The sequence below is a fragment of the Pollachius pollachius genome (assembly GCF_949987615.1).
Source record: "Pollachius pollachius genome assembly, chromosome: 16".
In the NCBI taxonomy this organism is placed as follows: Eukaryota; Metazoa; Chordata; class Actinopteri; order Gadiformes; family Gadidae; genus Pollachius; species Pollachius pollachius.
This window is the reverse complement of record NC_136949.1, coordinates 10,273,488-10,295,148: the sequence shown is the minus strand read 5'-3', so window position 1 is coordinate 10,295,148 and position 21,661 is coordinate 10,273,488. Positions and strand designations below refer to the sequence as shown.

General features: G+C 47.0%; 1 protein-coding gene across 2 annotated transcripts in view; it reads left to right on the top strand.

Moving 5' to 3' along the window:
• The window catches only part of cdc42bpab (CDC42 binding protein kinase alpha (DMPK-like) b), a 76,091-nt gene that overhangs the window by 38,264 nt on the left and 16,166 nt on the right, over window positions 1–21,661 (top strand). Inside the window, exons 7-28 of one of the 2 annotated variants that reach the window (XM_079753708.1) lie at window positions 718–918; window positions 2,433–2,571; window positions 3,464–3,573; window positions 4,592–4,671; window positions 6,518–6,684; window positions 7,154–7,276; window positions 7,491–7,624; window positions 8,058–8,179; window positions 8,553–8,673; window positions 9,071–9,181; window positions 9,481–9,743; window positions 10,958–11,063; window positions 12,522–12,646; window positions 16,066–16,171; window positions 16,407–16,555; window positions 17,318–17,409; window positions 17,948–18,024; window positions 19,202–19,240; window positions 20,036–20,155; window positions 20,518–20,601; window positions 20,803–20,908; window positions 21,473–21,609. In XM_079753708.1, the coding sequence (XP_079609834.1) occupies window positions 718–918; window positions 2,433–2,571; window positions 3,464–3,573; window positions 4,592–4,671; window positions 6,518–6,684; window positions 7,154–7,276; window positions 7,491–7,624; window positions 8,058–8,179; window positions 8,553–8,673; window positions 9,071–9,181; window positions 9,481–9,743; window positions 10,958–11,063; window positions 12,522–12,646; window positions 16,066–16,171; window positions 16,407–16,555; window positions 17,318–17,409; window positions 17,948–18,024; window positions 19,202–19,240; window positions 20,036–20,155; window positions 20,518–20,601; window positions 20,803–20,908; window positions 21,473–21,609 (2,712 nt within the window). The remainder of the gene's footprint in view (window positions 1–717; window positions 919–2,432; window positions 2,572–3,463; window positions 3,574–4,591; window positions 4,672–6,517; window positions 6,685–7,153; window positions 7,277–7,490; window positions 7,625–8,057; window positions 8,180–8,552; window positions 8,674–9,070; window positions 9,182–9,480; window positions 9,744–10,957; window positions 11,064–12,521; window positions 12,647–16,065; window positions 16,172–16,406; window positions 16,556–17,317; window positions 17,410–17,947; window positions 18,025–19,201; window positions 19,241–20,035; window positions 20,156–20,517; window positions 20,602–20,802; window positions 20,909–21,472; window positions 21,610–21,661) is intronic. The other variant, XM_079753709.1, reaches the window with a different exon arrangement.

Here is a 21,661-nt window from a genome sequence, read left to right as displayed (position 1 = left end):
TAATATCCCTAAATAACTAGCCTTTTCTGGCTTATCACAGAAAGATTAATAATTGGCGGGTACAGGCCGAATCTGCTGAAAGATTACCTCCCCTTTATTATCCCAGTAGTGCTGCGATGGGGAAATAGCTTGGTGACGCGTTGTTCAATCTCAACCCTATGCCTTCAAGATCAGGTGTTCGATTCCCACTGGGACCACCGTTGCTTAGAATGTATGCACTCAGGTTTGGATAAAAGCAACCAAATGACATGCATTATTTATTATACTTTGTGTTGACACAGTTGTATTAAAGGTCCCATGACATGCCACCAGGTGTGGTGTGATTAGCCGTTAAAAGCCGCTTTTGAATCTGCCCCTTATGACATCACAGGTCCACCTAGATGTGTGACGGATAGATGAGCAACGTTTGCTACAGTCCACTGGGTAGGCTGGTAGACTGATCTATCCAGCACACATCTAGGTGGACACGCCCACCTGTGATGTCATAAGGGACAGATTTAGAAAATGGCTTGTAACGGCTACTCACAGCACACCTGGTGGCATGTCACGGGACCTTTAAATGATAAACAACTACATTACACACCTATACAGATTATTTTCACGTGCATGTGTATTGACACATTCTACCACATCGTACTACATTATAGACTTATGCGTCGTGTGTGTGTGTGTGTGTGTGTGTGTGTTAACACGCTCTCCCTGTGTGCCGGGCTCCAGGTGCAGTCTTCGGTGGCGGTGGGGACCCCGGACTACATCTCCCCAGAGATCCTGCAGGCCATGGAGGACGGCAAGGGGAAGTACGGCCCCGAGTGCGACTGGTGGTCCCTGGGGGTCTGCATGTACGAGATGCTGTACGGAGAGACCCCCTTCTACGCAGAGTCCCTGGTGGAGACCTACGGGAAGATCATGAACCACAAGGTGAGGTGCAGGGAGTTTGGTTTTAGCTCCGGAGAGGGGGGGGGGGCGGGGGTGTGTTCCAATAGTCGTCCCATAATCTGTAGCCATTGCGCCCGCCCACACCTCAAAAATCTCCAGACGTACTCCTCAGTTGTCATGGTACCCGCCGTTCCGATGTTAAGTAGTCTAATAATGTTGATCAGAACACATTTTTGTCACTTAGCTTTTTCTAGGTACTCAGAAACTTAACATGACGCTTAACATAAAACACAACAAACAAGTACACTGTATTCAAACGTAAAAAAGCATATTAAGTAAGAGGCAGACAAAGGGGAAAAGAAGCACTTAGCCAACTAGAGGTGCAGCTTAAAGACTAATAGCACAAAGGAATGTAGGAGAACGCTTTGGAATGCACCCCAGGTGTTTGTTGTTGTTTGAGTTGGGTGATCTATGGCAATTATTTTGGTCACATTTTGTATTGGGGAATTTATTGGTAAGAGAGTTCTCCTGCAGAGCGGGAAATAAATCCCACAGGAATGACTGCTTTAGTCATGTCTATATCAGGAAAGATAGTCACTATGGTAACGTGTTTTTACGTGCTAATTCAGCGACTGGGAACAATAGACGATGCATTTCAACCATATTTCAGATTTCGACCAAAATCAACTATTGACTCAGGATTACAGTATGTGTTTTCTATTCCAACCAAAACCACAAGTACACATAGCAACGCGTGTGCGCAGTACATCACGGGGACAAAAGTGGTCGTACTTTAGTAAACCTCCCAACAGAAGTATTTTAATGGAGCGCAGCGGGAGACCAGACAATAGATGTTTTGTAACTGCCTATTCACGGCTGTCTTATTTTAGGACGACCCGGCGCCTTCCTCTGCCAAAGGGAGAGAGTACTGAGAGAAAACACAGCGGAGTGTATTTTTAACGGCTTTTAATGTGTTGTTCACTGCCGTCTGTTGGTTATCGGCCTCATCTGCCCTGCGGTTGTGTTGTCCTACTGTGTGATCCTTTTAAAATGCCCAGACACAAAGCACTTACCGGGTGTTTTGCATCTTCTTAATTGTCCCGTCCTCCTCTTCAACACGCACACTTCAACATGCACACACATAAACACACACACACACACACATTCACACACACACATTAACACATACACTAACACATACACATACACATTAACACGCACATGAACACTCGCACACACATTCACACACACACACACACACACACACACACACACACACACACACACACACACACACACACACACACAATAACACGTACACTAACACATACACATACATGTACACATTAACACGTGTACACACACACATTTACACACACACATTCACACACACACATTAACACATACACTAACAAATGCACATACTTATACACACACACACACACACACACACACACGCGCGCACGCACACGCGCACGCACACACACACACACACACACACACACACACACACACACGCGCACACACACAAATAACACACACATTAAACCTCACAGGAGCGGTTTCAGTTCCCGCAGCAGGTAGCCGATGTGTCGGAGGAAGCGAAGGACCTGATTCGCCGGCTTATCTGCAGCCGGGAGCACCGATTGGGCCAGAATGGCATAGAAGACTTCAAGCAGCACCCCTTCTTCTCTGGTACAGACACAAGCTTCAGTGACTCGCTCGCTCGCCCACTCACTCACTCACTCACTCACGCTCTCGCTCTCTCTCTCGCTCACTCGCTCATTCTCTCAATCGTATTATCCCACTCTCATTATCCCACTCTCTCGCTCTCACTCACTCACTCACTCACTCACTCACTCACTCACTCACTCACTCACTCACTCACTCACTCACTCACAGCTGAAAGATTCTGGGTGTGAACCCTTATGCCTACCTGTAGGACTCCTTGAGGAAGATGCCTTTACCCCTACCTACCTACTCCCTTACCTGCATATAGAAATGTACAAAGTCAGTTGGATACAAATGTATAAATAGCAAAGTCTATCTCCCGCGTGTGGATGGTGTACAAGCAGTGTGAGAATGGCACGGGAACATTAGCTAAAGTGCTTGTTAGCATTCCTTCCTCATGCCAACAAGTGCTTTGAGTGCATTAGCTTGGTGCTAGCGGCGCTGGATAGTTTCAGTGAGGTTTACAGAGCTCAGCGGCCTGTTCTGAAGGGTCTGAAGGACACACTTTATAAGTCACATGCACACGGAGGGTCATAAGTGCTTGGCACCATGCTGTCCCCTGATTACGGGATAATACAACATACAAACATAATAACTTAATTTTATAACCACCACACAGTCTAAATATATCGACTTGAGATCTTTGATCTGAAATAATGTCTTGAAAAGGAACTATGCATTATATTATTATTATGAGCATGTTTTCTTTCTTTCTTGTTTTTATTGTAGCATTTTAGTTACTACTGTTATGATATTAAAGGCATCATTGCTGAGCTACAGGATACTTGGCGGTTTAATATTCTCCTTTGTTATTTTAAGAAAAATATTGCCCCGCTAATTCTCCACTTCTGTTCAGGCATCGACTGGGACAACATCCGCAACTGTGAGGCCCCCTACATCCCGGAGGTCAGCAGCCCCACAGACACGTCCAACTTCGACGTGGACGATGACTGTCTCAAAAACTCGGTAAGACCGCTCAGGGGTCTATGAAATGACCTCTGTAAAGCTATGCCAAGCACTCAGGGCTGTGTGTTTTCATTTTTTTTTTACACAATGACTCAATGTTTTCTAACCAAGTCCAGCCATCTTGGAGGGAAAACAATCCAAGTCATGGCCAACCCATTGTTCTGTTGTAAACACAATGTCACAGCTCGACAATAAAACCTGACAAAATACGACTTCCCTGGTTCCTAAATAGGAGATCTCTCTCTCCAAGTTCCACTGCCCGACGGTACCTCCTTTTTTAGTCATGCCAGGCTTCATAGACAAATGCATCATTCACTCCTCTCTCCCTCTCTCTCTCCCCTCTCTCTCCCGCCCCTCCCCCCCTTTAGTTTCTCGCTGTATGTAATCCTCCTTTGTTTATCTTCGAACCAGGACCGTAGAGAAGCCAAGATTACTCTGTGAGCAAGCAAATCCATGCAAACATATCCGCAGTGCTCATCATTGACACACACACACACACACACACACACACACACACACACACACACACACACACACACACACACACACACAGGGTTACGAACCACCTCAGGCTAAAAATAATATTGACAGGTTCAAAAATAAAACCTTTTATTTATGGCACACTTTAAATAACCTAAACCTTTGAAGTGGCTATTGAGAGCTGTATTTCTGTCATTGCTCACAGGGATTAGGTTTCGGACGGAAGCAGGGACATTTGTTAAACCCTCGGATGTGCGCTGAGGGTACATTGAACAGTTGGAATCGCCATGCCAATGCTCAACACTGGAAAAGCCTTGCAGACTGTTTACAACTGAACCTCTCAAATGTTCAGGACCGTGACCGAGTCAGGGAAATTCATGACGACACCAAGGGCTGTGCTTGAGGACATTCTCTCTCTCTCTCTCTTTCTCCCGCTCTCTCTCCCTCCCCCCTCTTCCTCCCCCATCCCCTTGATTGCATCTCTCCGCATTCGTGACTCTGTGACCGCTAATCCTAAATGTTGTGGTTTCTTTTCCAGGAGACCATGCCCCCTCCCTCCCACACGGCGTTCTCGGGTCACCACCTGCCCTTCGTGGGCTTCACCTACACCAGTAAATGGTAAGTGACACTGAACACTGACCCTGTATGTCCCTCCGTTCATTTCCTCTTTCACTGAAGAAAGAGAACATTCCTTTGAGCATCAGGGGAGCACATTTGGTGACCTCACAAGTAAATTCATCCTACCACAGTTCGATATGCAACTTATTAAGCGAGGCATTTTTATGTTATTTTCATATTCGTCATAGGTCAGAGGGCAAATGGAAAACAATGCAGCTAAACCAAATTATCTTGTTTATTGGATATTTTTGCAGTGAAACTGAATACTTTTAAAGCTTTCAATATGTTTAGAGTTGTAGGACAACCACAGTCCGGCCCCAAACCCCTCTTGCTTCATTGTCTCCTAGGTCTACTGCTATGGTCGCCATCTTTTGTTATTTTCAAACTCTTTCGGTTGAATAGGGTGACATAAAATGTCCAGGACGCGGTTACAAGACTGTCAAAGGCATCAGTTACACTTTTCGGACTTTCCTCTTGGTATGCATCGGTAGGAATACACGACAATGAAAGTAAAACAATGATTTAGTATAATTTGGAACGGCTGTCTGAAAAGGCCTCAAATTAAGTTGTTAAAAGAGGAGGAGAGTTTATTGTTCCCCGGCGAAACAGGGCTGTCCCCAGCTCACAGAAGTTCTCTCACTGACCGTGAGAAAGTTGAAAGACTATTAGTGTGATCTCTGCTCAAGGCTGAGCAGTGACGATCATCCTCCCTCTCTTGCTCTCTTTCTTTTGGTCTTTCTCTCTCTTTCTCTAATGCTCACTTCTGCTTTTCTCTCTCTCTCTCCTCTGACCTTTTATTCCTGTCCCCCTTTTTAAACCATTTCCTCTTTTCATAATTTTCCCTTCTATCACGTCCTTCACAGTCTTGTCTCTCTCTCTCGCTTGCTCTCTCGCGCTCCTCTTCCTCTTCTCCACCCCCCCTCTCCCCCTATTACCCTCCCCCAATGAGTGCCCTGTCACATATCCGCTGACGGGACATTTCTTAGCGATGTTCCTTCACCTCCTCCTCATCCTCGTCTTCCTCTTCCTCCCACGACTGAGTGTCCTTTCTGTGGAAGTCTGAGCCATCCGCCAGCTCACATTGGTTCCAGTGTTCACTGGAACCAGTTTCAAACAGAACATGTCAACTGAGTTATTTCACTCTGACACCCCCTCCACACTCCCCACCACGGCATAAGATGGACACAGGAAGTGTGTCCGTCCCCCAACAAATATATTAGGGCTGTAACAGGAAGAGACCAGAACGGAATGTACCGGAACTTTGGGGACTTTGTTCTTAGCTTCTTAGCCCATGTGCCCTGTGATGTTATTGTTATTATTATGCTGAATAATCCCGAGTCACATGACCTTCAGGCCTCTCTGTGATAGGAGGATTCCTAATAAGGTAATCAGGGAGGGACTAAACTGAAGTGGAGTCACATTCTAATCACGTTTTAAGTATCATTAATAAAAAGGCAAAAATATAAAAGAAAATTGTTGAATTATGGTAAACTAATGAGAATACGTTAAAAAAATAACACAAATCAGCCAGCAATCATACACTTTAAATGTTTTAGTCTCCTAAATAAGAAGGTACAACAGGATTTCTGCGTCGGGAATTTAAACAACGCAATTTTGACTTGAATCTTTTATGGAGGTGAACGCACAATCACCCACCCATATCCCAAGTTAATGGGGCAGATTAAGTGGCTTCTATCAGAACAGATCATTCATCCTTCTCTGAGATTGGGTATTCAGTTGCCTGCAATCCGCACCATATAAAGCTGAAACGTCCCCCCAATCGCGACCCCTGAACGGGTGTCAACACAAATCTTAACATCTCCCCCCTTGCCTCCTCCTCCTGCAGCGTGCTGTCGGACAGGGGCTGCCTGCGGGACCTGGCGGTGCAGGCAGGCCGGGGCGGGCTGGACCAGGTGGACGCCTGCCTGCAGGACAGCCTGGCCACCGAGGCCTACGAGAGGAGGATCCGGCGCCTGGAGCAGGAGAAGCTGGAGCTCAGCCGCAAGCTGCAGGGTGAGAGCAGAGAGGTTCAGCTCCGGTCTGAAAGCGGGTTGTACAGTGTGTTTGTTTTGATGCGCATGGTATGTTCCTATGCATCGGATTATTACAGTTGCTTTCAATCTTTCTCAAGAACAAGGGGGTCACAGGATGGCAGTAATACACTATCTTCTATCTCTTGAATATCTGACCTCTTAACAGTTTTCCGGTCTAAACTGTATGTACCCTGTAACATACATTTCTTGGCAATATGTTTCCAGTTTTCTCTCTCAAAGAATGCATGCTTACAATAGTGTACCCTACCACTGCTAACGTAAACATAAGTGTCACATGCTAAACAAATCTATAACTATTAGAACCTTAGATGCGATTAAAACTACAATGCAAGATTAAAAGTTGTATTGTGATTAACTTTATATAAAAAGACAGTTTTCTACTGTCATGGTTTAACTGACCTTTGACCCCTCCGGCTGCCCCCTCCCAGAGGCGACCCAGACGGTGCAGGAGCTGCAGCACCCGGGCTCCGAGCTGCCCCTGACCCCCAGCAGGGAGGTGGAGATCAGGAGCCTGAAGAGTGAGATCGACCTCCTCAAGAAGCAGATCGCCGGTCAGTAGATCTCTGCTCCGTCTGTGATTCTCTGGGGAACCTAAAGTGTAGTGAGACGGTGAAATACAGATTCTGTTCTTGCAATTAAAGTCTACAATCCTTCCCGAACCTTCCAAACCTTTTATGTAACTATAAAGTTATTTAGTTACAGAGCCAGAGGTGCATAGGGTTAATATGGTGGATGCTAAAGTGTGTGTCTGTGTGTTCGTTTCAGACTCGGGCCAGATCGAGAAGCAGCTGGAGGATGTGACCTCGGCCAGGAGGGACCTGGACGACTCGTCCAAACACACCAGGAACCTGGAGAAGCAGATCCGGAGCCTGACCCAGGAGAAGGACGACCTGCACAAGGTACCCCCACACCAAATCAACATCATCTATTATTATGGGGTAGCAGGTACTACCAGGACCCGGCCCGAGGTAGTACCAGGGAACTCAGTTGGGCTTCTAAGTGTGACTACTAAGTTTGATTATTGATTGTGACTACTGAGTGTCAATACATGGTGTCAATGCTGACTTTGAGTCAGACTTTGAATCTGACCGCTTAGTCTGACCGCTTAGTCTGACCGCCTAGTCTGAACGCCTAGTCTGACCGCTTAGTCTGACCGCCTAGTCTGACCGCCTAGTCTGACCGCTTAGTCTGACCGCCTAGTCTGACAGCCTAGTCTGACCGCCTAGTCTGACCGCCTAGTCTGACAGCCAAGTCTGACCGCCTAGTCTGACCGCCTAGTCTGACCGCCTAGTCTGCCTGCTAAGCCTGACCCCCTGTGCCTGTGTGCACCAGGACATGGTGGAGGCCAGTGAGAAGCTCAAGTCCCAGTCCAAGGACCTGAAGGAGGCCCACGGCCAGAGGAAGCTGGCCATGCAGGAGTTCTCGGAGCTCAACGAGAGGCTCACAGACCTCAGGTAACCCGTCGGGTGTTTTGACTGCTCTGTGTCAAGCAATTTCTCTGGAAGCAGTTTTCCGACAGCAACAGTTTTTCCGACGCCGATTCCTCTCTGTTTACGTTCCTCATAACGGAGGGAAGTTGGGTCGTCTACTTCTTCTTTGTTGATCCAACACTCTCAAGCTATTATTTGAACTGAGAGGGGAATTTGACTGTTGACTGTCTCATGGGAACTTATCCCGAATTCAAAGTTTGGCGACCATTTCCCAACCAACTTTCAACCTTTCCAAATTCAACCTCTTGATTTATTTTCCTGCGTCGCCATGACAGCCCTGTCAGTCCCGTCGGTCCAGGTCTAATCCGTCTCTCTGTGTGCGTCTGGTTGCACCCAGGACGACCAAGCAGCGTCTGGTGCGGCAGCTGCGGGACAAAGAGGAGGAGATGGAGAGCCACACCCAGAAGGTGGAGGCCCTGCGCCTGGAGGTGCGCAAGGTGGACAGGGCTAAGAAAGAGGTAGAGTAGACCCCCCGGTCGCCCCGTGGTTGCTAGTACAATGCCCTACAACACTCCTTCCCTTCATCCCTCTCTCGTGTGTGTGTGTGTGTGTGTGTGTGTGTGTGTGTGTGTGTGTGTGTGTGTGTGTGTGTGTGCGTGCGCGTGTGCGTAAACTATTGACTAAAGTGCCGTATGTGTTGTCCATCCGTCTGTCTCTCACGAATTGTCACCACATTTATTTTACCTAATTCCTTAATATTGACCAACATTGGTCAATATTGAGCTGTTATTGATATAACTTAATAATCATCCTCGATTCCCACATGACAATTGTCGGCCGTGAATTTAAACAATGGTGTCTAATATGTGTGTGTGTGTGTGTGTGTGTGTGTGTGTGTGTGTGTGTGTGTGTCAGCTGGAAATGGTAGCGGAGGTGCAGACGGCCGAGGCCCAGAAGGAGAGGAAGCTGAGGGAGAGGAACGAGCAGTACAGCCGACAGCTGGAGGAGGAGCTGGAGGGATTCAAGGTACACACACACACACACACACACACACACACACACACACACACACACACACACACACACACACACACACACACACACACACACACACACACACACACACAGAGGAACACACAGACACACACGCACGCACGCGCGCGCGCGCGCGCACACACACACACACACACACACACACACACACACACACACACACACACACACACACACACACACACACACACACACACACACACACACACACACACATATACACACACACACACACACACAGACTGATTCCTCTCCCCCCCCTCCCTCTCCAGTCCAAGCAGGGCCTGTCCCCGACCACCAGCCCCGGGGACCCCGCGGCGGCGGCCTCCTCCCAGGAGGGGGCGCTGCGCCCGCGGGCCGACCTGGAGAAGAAGGTGGGCCACTACGAGGAGGAGCTGGGCCGGCGGGAGACGCAGCACGCCTCGGAGCTCAAGGCGATGCGCAAGGAGCTGCGCGACGGCGAGGGCCAGAACCTGGCGCTGCAGAAGGAGATCCTCATGCTGAAGGACAAGCTGGAGAAGACCCGCCGAGAGAGGTAGGCTGACCTCTGACCCCTGGCCCACTGGCCCCCCGCCACACCAAACACCTAGCCCCTTCACCTTTCTTTTGGCAATTTATTTAACCAGGTTATTTGACATAAAGGCCAAGGTGAGCCCCCCCCCCCCCCCCCCCCCGTTCACTTAGCGGCGGCCATCTTGGTTTTCACCTGTGGGGAGTCGAATGTGTAATGTTTCCGTTTGGTAGGCCTGAACCACCTCTGAGCAGGTTGAGGTTTTCTCCCTGAGGTTGGTTCAATGGTATCATAAAGCTCAGTTTTGGAAGTGTTCAAAGAAGGTTGTTTGAGGTGAGGCGAAACCCACAAAAGAGTCAAAGCGGGTGAGTTATGGGACGTTATGCCACCTGATTCCCTCTGTTTCCTGTTTTCTCTCCATCGCTACAGTGAAGACAGTTTGAGGTAAATATAGCCGCTAGAAGTAGCATTGAGATGTACAAGTCTCACTATACATGTGCATCTTTGTGTTTTTGTGTGCGCCCTGAACCCCTAAAGATCCTAACCCTTATAAATGTATCCAGCAGTCAGTTATCTCATATGAAAGGAAGTTTGGCTTAGTGATACCAGGTTTCACAGCCATTCTGCCAGAATGCTGATTATTAACAGGAGATATTATGTTTGGGAAAGCTTCTCTGTGTGTTGTTGTGCTTGCTGGCACCCTGTGTCCTTCCCGGTAGTAGCATCACATTATTCCTGATGCGTTGTTTAATCCCCCTGCAGCCTATCGCGTTTATAAAACTGCCTTAATGTGTTTTTGGTCTGAATAACTTTCTGAACATTCTTCCCCCCGATAACTCCATTTACAAAACAATGTGGTGACCCATACTATCTCAAATGTCTCTCATTTTCTCTCTATCTCTCGTTCACACACACACACACACACAAACGTGAGTGATCGATGACAAGGATTTCTAAAATGCAATGAATGTTAGATTAATCATCTTGTCAACAAGTATGGAATTTGAGGTTTTAGTTTATCTCAGTGTAGCTAAAGCTAATGTTTATCAATAACACAGCACTGGTGGTTTACATATTGAATGATTCACTGGAGGGATCATAGGGGACATTAAGAAGCATACACAGTTTGGATTACAGAGGTTAACAGGAAAACTTTGTAATGTAGTATAATGTATCCAGCCTACAAAAGGTTTCAGAAATAACGTGTGTGCTTGTGTGTGTGTGTGTGTTCTCCACAGCCAAAGCGAGCGAGAGGAGTTTGAGACAGACTCCAAACAGAAGTATGAGAGAGAGCGCGTTCTTCTCACAGAGGAGAACAAGAAGTTAGCCAGCGAGCTGGACAAGGTGAAGAGACCATTAGACTCACTCTCTCTCACTGTTTCTTTCTCTCTTTTTCTCTCTCTCTCTCTCTCTCTCTCTCTCTCTCTCTCTCTCTCTCTCTCTCTCTCTCTCTCTCTCTCTCTCTCTCTCTCTCTCTCTCTCTCTCTCTCTCTCTCTCTCTCTCTCTCTCTCTCTCTCTCATTCATGTGCACTCACACACAATATTCCTATGCGCATGCACGCGAGCGTTCAATGTGTCAATGGGGATGTCGACATTTATATGTGAACACAAACACATGAACATTCCCTTGAAAACCAAACTCTTGCTCTCTAGTTCGTCCTCGCTCCTTCTCTCTCTCTATAATCACAAGCACACAGATGGTGAGTCACAAGTTCAACTGAGCACATGAAATGTAAATCAAACACACGCACTCACAGTAGAAAGTGTGTTTTGGACTGCAGGTCAGGTGGTAGCCCAGAGAGAGCGAGGGAATACCTCATGATATGTGTATCACTCTCTCCCTCCATAACTTTCCCTTACCCTTTTCATCGCTTGCCTCTCTTATTTGTTTTTTGTTTTCATCCTTTCTTACACACACTCACAGTCACACACACAGTCACATAAAACCACTCGCACTCCCTTGCCCTCTCTCACACTCACACTTCGACTCACACAAGGACCCTGACCCTAGCTCACCCATCGTAGCCCCTACCAAACCAGCCACCCTCCCCCCCCCCCCCTGCTGGTTTGGCCCATCCAGAGGCCTATCTGTTCCATATTCCTCACATAAACACAGTCTCCTCCCCACGCCGGTGGAATGGGGCTCTGGAACGCTCCTCTGTTGTCTTTGGACACCAGCAGGACAGTGGATACTTGGAGGGGGGAAGTCAGGGCTCTCCCAAGTCAAACAAAGCCTCAGATCTGTTATGGAGCGGGGGGGAGAGAGAGAGAGGGGATATCAATATATGGAATATTAATACATTTGTTAAGATATGAAATATAGAAGGATATATTATTTTCATTTATGGGATAATATGATATTTAAAATTGAATCATGGAATATTTAGACATGGAATATTTGGACGTTGAGGGATAAAGACGGTGAATTTTCGGGACATGGAATACTAGTACATGGCATATCGAGCCTTTCCTTGTCCAGGAAAGGCTATTGGATCACATAAGTGAGTTCAGTGTGGATGAGGATCAGTCACCTCACAAAGAGGCGATGTGTGTTTGATTACACACCCATCCCCATGAGTTCACAATCACAACAATAGGACAGGTGTCGAAAGCTGTGAAAGAGTCGGAGCGGATTCAAACATGTCTGTATTCATAAAGTCCTCACATGACCTCACGTTACCTAAATGTTGGATACGAAGTCAAGCCATTCTTCTCACTAAACGTTTCATTTGTGTTTGTCCGTCTGTATGTGTGTGTGTGTCTATGTTTGCGTGTGTGTGTGTGTTCCTGTGTGTGCGCAGCTGTCCGGTATGTTTGAGAAGGTGAGCAGCGCCAGACGGCAGCTGGAGGAGGAGCTGAGGGAGCTGTCCGACAAGAAGGAGAGCGTAGCGCACTGGGAGGCCCAGATCACTGAGATCATCCAGTGGTACGGCACGCACACACACACACACACACACTGGGAGGCCCAGATCACTGAGATCATCCAGTGGTACGGCACGCACACGCACACACACACACACTGGGAGGCCCAGATCACTGAGATCATCCAGTGGTACGGCACGCACACACACACACACACACACTGGGAGGCCCAGATCACTGAGATCATCCAGTGGTACGGCACGCACACACACACACACACACACACTGGGAGGCCCAGATCACTGAGATCATCCAGTGGTACGGCACACACACACACACACACACACACTGGGAGGCCCAGATCACTGAGATCATCCAGTGGTACGGCACGCACACACACACACACACACACACTGGGAGGCCCAGATCACTGAGATCATCCAGTGGTACGGCACGCACACACACACACACACACACTGGGAGGCCCAGATCACTGAGATCATCCAGTGGTACGGCACGCACACGCACACACACACACACACACACTGGGAGGCCCAGATCACTGAGATCATCCAGTGGTACGGCACGCACACACACACACACACACACTGGGAGGCCCAGATCACTGAGATCATCCAGTGGTACGGCACGCACACACACACACACACACACACTGGGAGGCCCAGATCACTGAGATCATCCAGTGGTACGGCACGCACACACACACACACACACACACACACTGGGAGGCCCAGATCACTGAGATCATCCAGTGGTACGGCACGCACACACACACACACAATCACACACACACACACACACTGGGAGGCCCAGATCACTGAGATCATCCAGTGGTACGACACGCACACACAATCACACACAATCACACACACACTGGGAGCCCAGATCACTGAGATCATCCAGTGGTACCACACACACACACACACACACACACACACACACACACACACACACACACACACACACACACACACACACACACACACACACACACACACACACACACACTGGGAGGTCCAGATTACTGAGATCATCCAGTGGTACGACACACACTCACACACACAAGTACATACATTATATATACTTCCAAACAACATGCAGAATCCCCCAATACATCCAGTACAAACTTGTAGACTTTCCTCCCCAGCCAGCTTGTATAAACCAAAAAATCCGCACAGACGCATGCACGTCTTTGCGTGTGTGTATGTAAACAGGTGGCAAACACACATTAGGCATTAATGTGAAACACTTGTTCAAACACTAGTACTTAAAGGACTCCAAACAGACTCTACCTTTTGCTGTTGACAGACTAGCATACATAAACCCACACCTACTCAACTTCTCACACACACAAACTCACACACACATACATAAACCCACATGCAAGCATCCTCACTAACCCACAAGGACACAATCAGTGCTGTTACGTTCAGGCATATTTTTGTGGTCAACACTGCTCCCTAGTTGACATTATTTGGTACTGCAACATAAATGCATACCAGGAAGAGCTTTAATGAGCCTCATGGGTAAAATAGACCCCTAGCGGTACCAAAGCGAGCAAGTAACAAGTAAGGCTGTCTCCTCTGCAGTGGAAATGTCTTTAAATGCTACAGTGAGTTTTATAGAAAGGCTGAATCAACATCACAGTTGACACACACACACACACACACACACACACACACACACACACACACACACACACACACACACACACACACACACACACAGTCACACAGACACACAGACACAGACACGCACACACGTATAGCAAGGCGACAATGTGTTTTGTGTGTTGGGGTCAGTAGCAGTTCATGCAGTAGGCATGGTGGCTAAATATACCAGCCTTGTGTGTACAATACACAAGAGTGTTTATTTGCCTGTTGGCCGGTCTGTCTGGGTTTAATTGATGAGGTAACTCTGTGCAGAGGCGTGGGCGGTCAGATAAACACCCACGTTAAGCTCACTTCAACAGGTTTAGTCTGCTCATGCAAACAGGCAGTCTACAAAGACAAGAGTTGACTGTTGTGCAAGGCCACGGGTTTTACATTTACTGCAGGGAAACGTCCCCATGCAACCACTCTGTGTGTGTTTGTGTGTGTGTGTGTGTGTGTGTGTTTCTATGACTGTGTTTATTTGTAACTGTGTGCTCGTGCTTGTATTCAAGTGATGAGAAGGAGCTACCTCAAGGCTATATATTTAGTGTATATGAAATATATTTAATGTGTGTCTTATATTTGTATATATATATTTAATATAAATGTGTGTGCGTCTATATACAGGGTGCGTGGTGAGAAGGATGTTCAGGGCTACCTGCAGGCTATATATTTAGTGTATATAATATATATATCTAATGTGTGTGTGTCTATATACAGGGTGAGTGGTGAGAAGGATGTACAGGGCTACCTACAGGCTATATATTAAGTGTATATAATATATATTGTGTGTGTGTATACAGGGTGAGTGATGAGAAGGATGTACAGGGCTACCTACAGGCTATATATTAAGTGTATATAATATATATTGTGTGTGTGTATACAGGGTGAGTGATGTGAAGGATGCGCGGGGCTACCTGCAGGCTATATATTAAGTGTATATAATATATATTCTGTATACAGGGTGAGTGATGAGAAGGATGCGCGGGGCTACCTGCAGGCTATATATTAAGTGTATATAATATATATTCTGTATACAGGGTGAGTGATGAGAAGGATGCGCGGGGCTACCTGCAGGCTATATATTAAGTGTATATAATATATATTCTGTATACAGGGTGAGTGATGAGAAGGATGCACGGGGCTACCTGCAGGCTATATATTAAGTGTATATAATATATATTCTGTATACAGGGTGAGTGATGAGAAGGATGCGCGGGGCTACCTGCAGGCTATATATTAAGTGTATATAATATATATTCTGTATACAGGGTGAGTGATGAGAAGGATGCGCGGGGCTACCTGCAGGCTATATATTAAGTGTATATAATATATATTGTGTATACAGGGTGAGTGATGAGAAGGATGCGCGGGGCTACCTGCAGGCTATATATTAAGTGTATATAATATATATTCTGTATACAGGGTGAGTGATGAGAAGGATGCGCGGGGCTACCTGCAGGCTATATATTAAGTGTATATAATATATATTCTGTATACAGGGTGAGTGATGAGAAGGATGCGCGGGGCTACCTGCAGGCTATATATTAAGTGTATATAATATATATTCTGTATACAGGGTGAGTGATGAGAAGGATGCGCGGGGCTACCTGCAGGCTATATATTAAGTGTATATAATATATATTCTGTATACAGGGTGAGTGATGAGAAGGATGCACGGGGCTACCTGCAGGCTATATATTAAGTGTATATAATATATATTCTGTATACAGGGTGAGTGATGAGAAGGATGCGCGGGGCTACCTGCAGGCTATATATTAAGTGTATATAATATATATTCTGTATACAGGGTGAGTGATGAGAAGGATGCACGGGGCTACCTGCAGGCGTTGGCCACCAAGATGACAGAGGAGCTGGAGGGTCTGAGGAACACCAGCCTGGGGGCCCGTGCCACGGTGAGACGCACACACACACACAAACGCACGCACACGCACACACATGCAGTACGCTCATACGTGGGTTCTTGGTTAGGACCCGTATGTCCATAATGTAAATACACACTTAACGACAACTTTACCTTTTGTTCTCTCTATATCTCCCCCCTCTCTCTCTCTCTCTCTCTCTCTCTCTCTCTCTCTCTCTCTCCTCTCCCCCCTCTCTTTCCCTCCTCTCCCCCCCTCCCCCCTCCAGGACATGCCGTGGAAGATGCGTCGCTTCGCCAAGCTGGACATGTCGGCCCGTCTGGAGCTGCAGTCGGCCCTGGACGCTGAGATCAGGGCCAAGCAGGGCATCCAGGACGAGCTCAACAAAGTCAAGGCCTCTAACATCTCCACCGAGTGGTACGTATTCCCTGCTCTACTCTCTCTGTGTCTTTGTGTCTGTCTGTATTTACCTCTGTGTCTCTCGATCTATATCTCAAATAAATTGAAAAGAGCTTTATGTCCATGCAAACTATCTCTCCCTCTCGCTCTATCGCTCTGTCTCTGTCTGTCGCTCTCTCTCTGTCTATCTGTGTGTGTCTGTCTGTCTCTCGTTCTCTGTCTATCACTATTTGTGTCTCTCTGTCTGTCTCTCGCTCTCTGTCTATCACCATTTGTGTCTCTCTGTCTGTCTCTCGCTCTCTGTCTATCACCATTTGTGTCTCTCTGTCTGTCTCTCGCTCTCTGTCTATCACCATTTGTGTCTCTCTGTCTCTCTCTCTCTCTGTCTATCACTATTTGTGTCTCTCTGTCTGTCTCTCGCTCTCTGTCTCTTACTGTTTGTGTCTCTCTGTCCCTCATACTTGTTGTTTCTCTGTTTATATCTCTATGTCCTCTCTCTTCTGTTCATAGTAAAAAAAGTAAAAAATGCCCTGCTAATTCTGCCAATGTTCGCTCTGCTAGCTAACTAGCAAGCTCAGCACCTAATGTGTGCTGCCCGGTCCACTAGCAAGCTAGTGGACCATTTTCCACAAACTATCCTCTTACCATCAAGACGATATCTTGAATTATTAGTATTATTGATGTATTATTTATGTACTTTCATAAACAATGCCAATGCTTACAAGGCAAAGCTCTGTCCAAATGGGTGTGTAACGGTGTTTTCCCCCCCCCCCTCCCCAGTAAACTTCAGGAGGTGGAGAACAGGAACCAGGACCTGCTGTCAGAGATCGACCGGCTGAAGAAGGAGACGGAGGAGATGAGGCTGCGCAGGGGTGAGCCTTTATGTCCCCTTCTGGGCCCTCGTGGGGCCGGACCACAGGGGAAGACGAGGAGACCACTGACAAAATAGTTCAATACTGAATAATATTGCTTTGAAACGTGTCATTTGATAAACATTGTGATACCACAGCGTGTTAGACATATCAATCTTTGTTCATTGATTGTTTTACTAACGTAATCTCTCTAAATCAGGGAAATGTTTTAGTATCTTTTAAAGGGGAGTGGTCTCACTTGTCTATTCTCTCATTTAAGAGAGTACTGATTCTTACAAATATTGGGAAAAGGTTTTACATCACCTCTGTTTCCCCGATGGGTTGAACTATTGACATATTTTGTGTGATTGCAACTCCCGGACCAATGACATCTATTGTCCATCTTTTGTTCATTTTTTTGCAGAAGTAGATAGATGTTGCAGACAGCCATTTTGTGTGGCGGATTTCCCTTTAATTTACTTTTTCATTTCTGTTAATGCATATGTTTAATCGTATCCCCTTCTAATCCTATGTATATTATAATTGTTTGTATTGCCAGGAGTTAAGCACCAAGATTCCCAGAATTCCTTCCTCGCGTTCCTAAACGCCCCCACCTCAGCCCTGGACCAGTTTGATGTAAGTTCCAGACAGTAACCCCAACTACTACAAACTGTAATTTTAATCCAATCGTTCTTTCATCACATATCAAGTTTCTTTTATAGTTCCCTGAGCTGCATTAGTTCCATCTTAAATCATTTATTGATTATAATTTCATTTTTTTGGCCTCCAGTATTTCCTTTTCTACTCAGTTCTCAGTACTGCATCTCCATTTGGTTTGACTATGATTTCGTCCTCCATTTATTTCATATCGTTCTGTTGTCGTTGTTTTTCTTCTCACTCTGTGGTGCATCAGGACTCGTTCTCGTCCTCCTCTTCTTCTTTAGTAGAGTTTTGGGAAGACGTAAGTTCAATCCCAGAGGTCAACAGGTCGTTGTGTGTGTGGTCCTAGCTGTAGCAGTACCCTGTAGAAGCGCTGTCAACGTGGAGACTAATTGTTTCTGTGTGTGTGTGTCTGTGTGAGAGAAAATGTGAGCGAGGAAAGGTAAGTGAGGAAAGGAGAGGCTGTATGTGTCTGTGTTTTGTGTGAGTGAGAGAGAAAGAGACAATGTCTGTGTGTGTGCTCAAACTGCTCGTCGCTAGGAGCTGAGCTAAGCAGCCGCAGTAGGTAGTGCCCGATAGCATGTGGCTGTCTCGTTTTGTTTCATCCCGTCATTATGATCAGTCAGTGTTCTCCCTGTTTGGCTCTTGTAGCTAATGCTAGCCCTTGGCTCCCTACATAAGCAGTGATTTACTCCTAAGAACCTCATTGAGCTAAATGGTGGAAAAATCATTGTGAGTGTTTTTCGTCTGAGACACACTGCCTAAGTGTTAAAGAAAAGCAGAAGAAAGAAGAAAAATATCATGTTTCTGATTTTAAACCTAGTATCAGATTAGTATCCAAAACTAGACATGTACTACTATCTACTATCCTGTATTTCCTCACAGTCCACTTTGAACTCATTGCATTTAACACATACTGTACAAACACATTTTTAATGCACAATAAAACAACCAAAATAAAAATCCATGTGCTTGAGAGAATAGAATGCACGAGAATCTATAAAGAAAAGTTCAAGACTTTACGCATCAAACCTTCCTGCGGCGGCCTTCTACCAAAGGTCCTCCTCTCTCCCTGAAGTCTGTTTGGATGTTGTTGGCAGCCATTTTCCTTTTTTCTAATATTCAAACTCTCTCTGTCTTCTTCCCCGCAAAGCGCTCGCCCTCGGTCGGCCCGAGTAGCAAAGGCAGACGTGTAAGCACCCAACCCCCTGTTGTGTCATCGCTGTTGTCACTTCCCCCGACACTCACGCACACACACACACACACACTCTCACACACACACACACACACACACACACACACACACACACACACACACACACACACACACACACACACACACACACACGCCCTACATCTTCTTTCTTTGTGTACCCCTGTCGCATGTATGTGTGCTTCCGCATGGTTTGCAAATACTAAAATGTTTATTTATACTTGCAGCTTGCTTGTTTTTTGTTTTTGGGAGGAAAAACTTAACACATTGTGGTTATGAAAATGCAGAAGATGTCCACCTAAAAGCTTCAAGTTGCTCTGAGCTTCACGGGGCTTGTTGCTGTGTTGTGTTTTTGTTTGTTTGTTGGCTATAAAGTGTCTCTGTGGCGTTCTAACGTACCCCCCGTGGCGTCTGAAACCAACCTGACTCCCAGAGGGAGGTGTTCGTTGTCGTTGTGCGGTCAAACAGATTAACTTTATTTGTTGGTTTTCGGTGGTGTCTGAAGTCCGGTGGTGGATGCTATGTGACATATTAAAACATATAAGTGTTTTTTTCCCCGTCCTTGTGGAGTGTCCCCCGGTTTCATATCATGGAGGGTTAACCTGAAACTCTTATTTTATCTATTTTATCGCCTCTTAAATGAGTCCCTCTCCTCATTTTCTTCTATTCCCTCTTGGATATTTTCCTAAACCTCCGATCCCTCCTTCCGTCTGTTTCTGATTTGTTCCGTTCCTCCTCCTCCTCCTCCTCGTCCCTGGTTCTCCTCTCTCTCAGGTGGACTCTGTGGATAACTTCACCCCCTCCAACACTCCATCCCGGGAGGATGACTCCAAACCCCACCTCAAGTCTCGCTCCCGCTCCCCTTCCATGGCCAGTGACCTGGAGCCCATTGAGGTCGGAGTAAATACTGGTTACCATTTAATGTTCAATATCATATGCTTTGACTCAATTGACTTGCAGTGATTTTAGATGTTATTGAGGAGCATGTAGGGGTTTGGGGCATCTTGTTCAAGGATGCCTTCAGGTAGACGGCCGACATTGGGGGTTGAACCCATAACCTTCTGTTGCTTATTGTCCTGAGAGCCAAGTTGCAGTACAGTCTTGTGAACATGAGGGTACAGAATTAATTGAGACTTTTGCAGTCTCTTCACTTCAACATGGCAACATTGAAGCGGTCCTCAGTGTTCCGTTACACTAGACAATTGAAATGAACCAGAAACACATTAACCTCTTTGTTTCCTGTGTTGGTTTTACAGTTGATAGACCACTCGCCTCGCTCCGGCCAAACGCCCACCCTACGCTCTGGGGGCTACGGTAGCATCGGACGCTCCTCGCCCAAGGTGAGGCCCACCCCGTCACCGTGGAAACGCAAAACAAACCAATATTAGAAAAAAGAAAATGGCGGCCGACAATATCAAAACAGATTTGGGGTCGGCACTATAATCGCTATACTGTCCTGCCCACGTTGGTTATATGTATTATATATTATGGTTATATACCCGTCCCCATCCCATGTTAATCCTAATGCTTCCTCTCCGCAGCCCAAAGCCCACCAGTTTGTGGTGAAGTCCTTCAACACGCCCACCAAGTGCAACCAGTGCACCTCCCTGATGGTGGGCCTGAAGCGCCAGGGCTGCACCTGTGAAGGTAAGGAGGAGGGGAGGGAGCAGGGGCTGCTGGAGTAGAGAGAGAGGGGGGGGAGCAGAGAGAGAGGGGGGGGAGCAGAGAGAGAGGGGGGGGAGCAGAGAGAGAGGGGGGGGAGCAGAGAGAGAGGGGGGGGGGGGAGCAGGGGCTGCTGGAGTAGAGAGAGAGAGGGGGGGGGAGAGAAGGGGGAGGTGGAGGAGGGCGAAGAGCGGGACGAGAGGGAAAGGGGGGAGGTGGAGGAGAGGAAGAGCGATCTTGACCTATATTATAGATGTAGGTCAAGAACTGATGCTTACAATATAACCAGGGTACAGAACAATGGAGGACTCACTACCTTGAGCTTTTGGGGTTAAAAAGGTTGCATTCCTCTTGTCCTCATATCCCTTCAATGTTACAGTAGTCCTAACACGAAACAAGATGGCCGTGTCTGTCTGCAGGTTCAGCTGTCATCTTGTGTTCTTTATTTCCATTTGACGCCTGCCTGTTCTACAGAGCGAGTATGTAGGGCTTTCACTACCTTGAACCCGTGTTAAGTCCTCCTGTCTTCTCCCTCTCCTGCTCCTCTAGTGTGTAACTTCTCCTGCCACGTGACGTGTGCCGACAAGGCCCCGGCCGTATGCCCGGTCCCCCAGGACCAGACCAAGGGGCCCCTGGGCATCGACCCCCAGAGGGGCATCGGCACCGCATACGAGGGCCATGTCAGGGTAGGTCATCCTGCGTGGGCCCCTAAACAAGGGCCTTGCCTCCTTTTGGTTT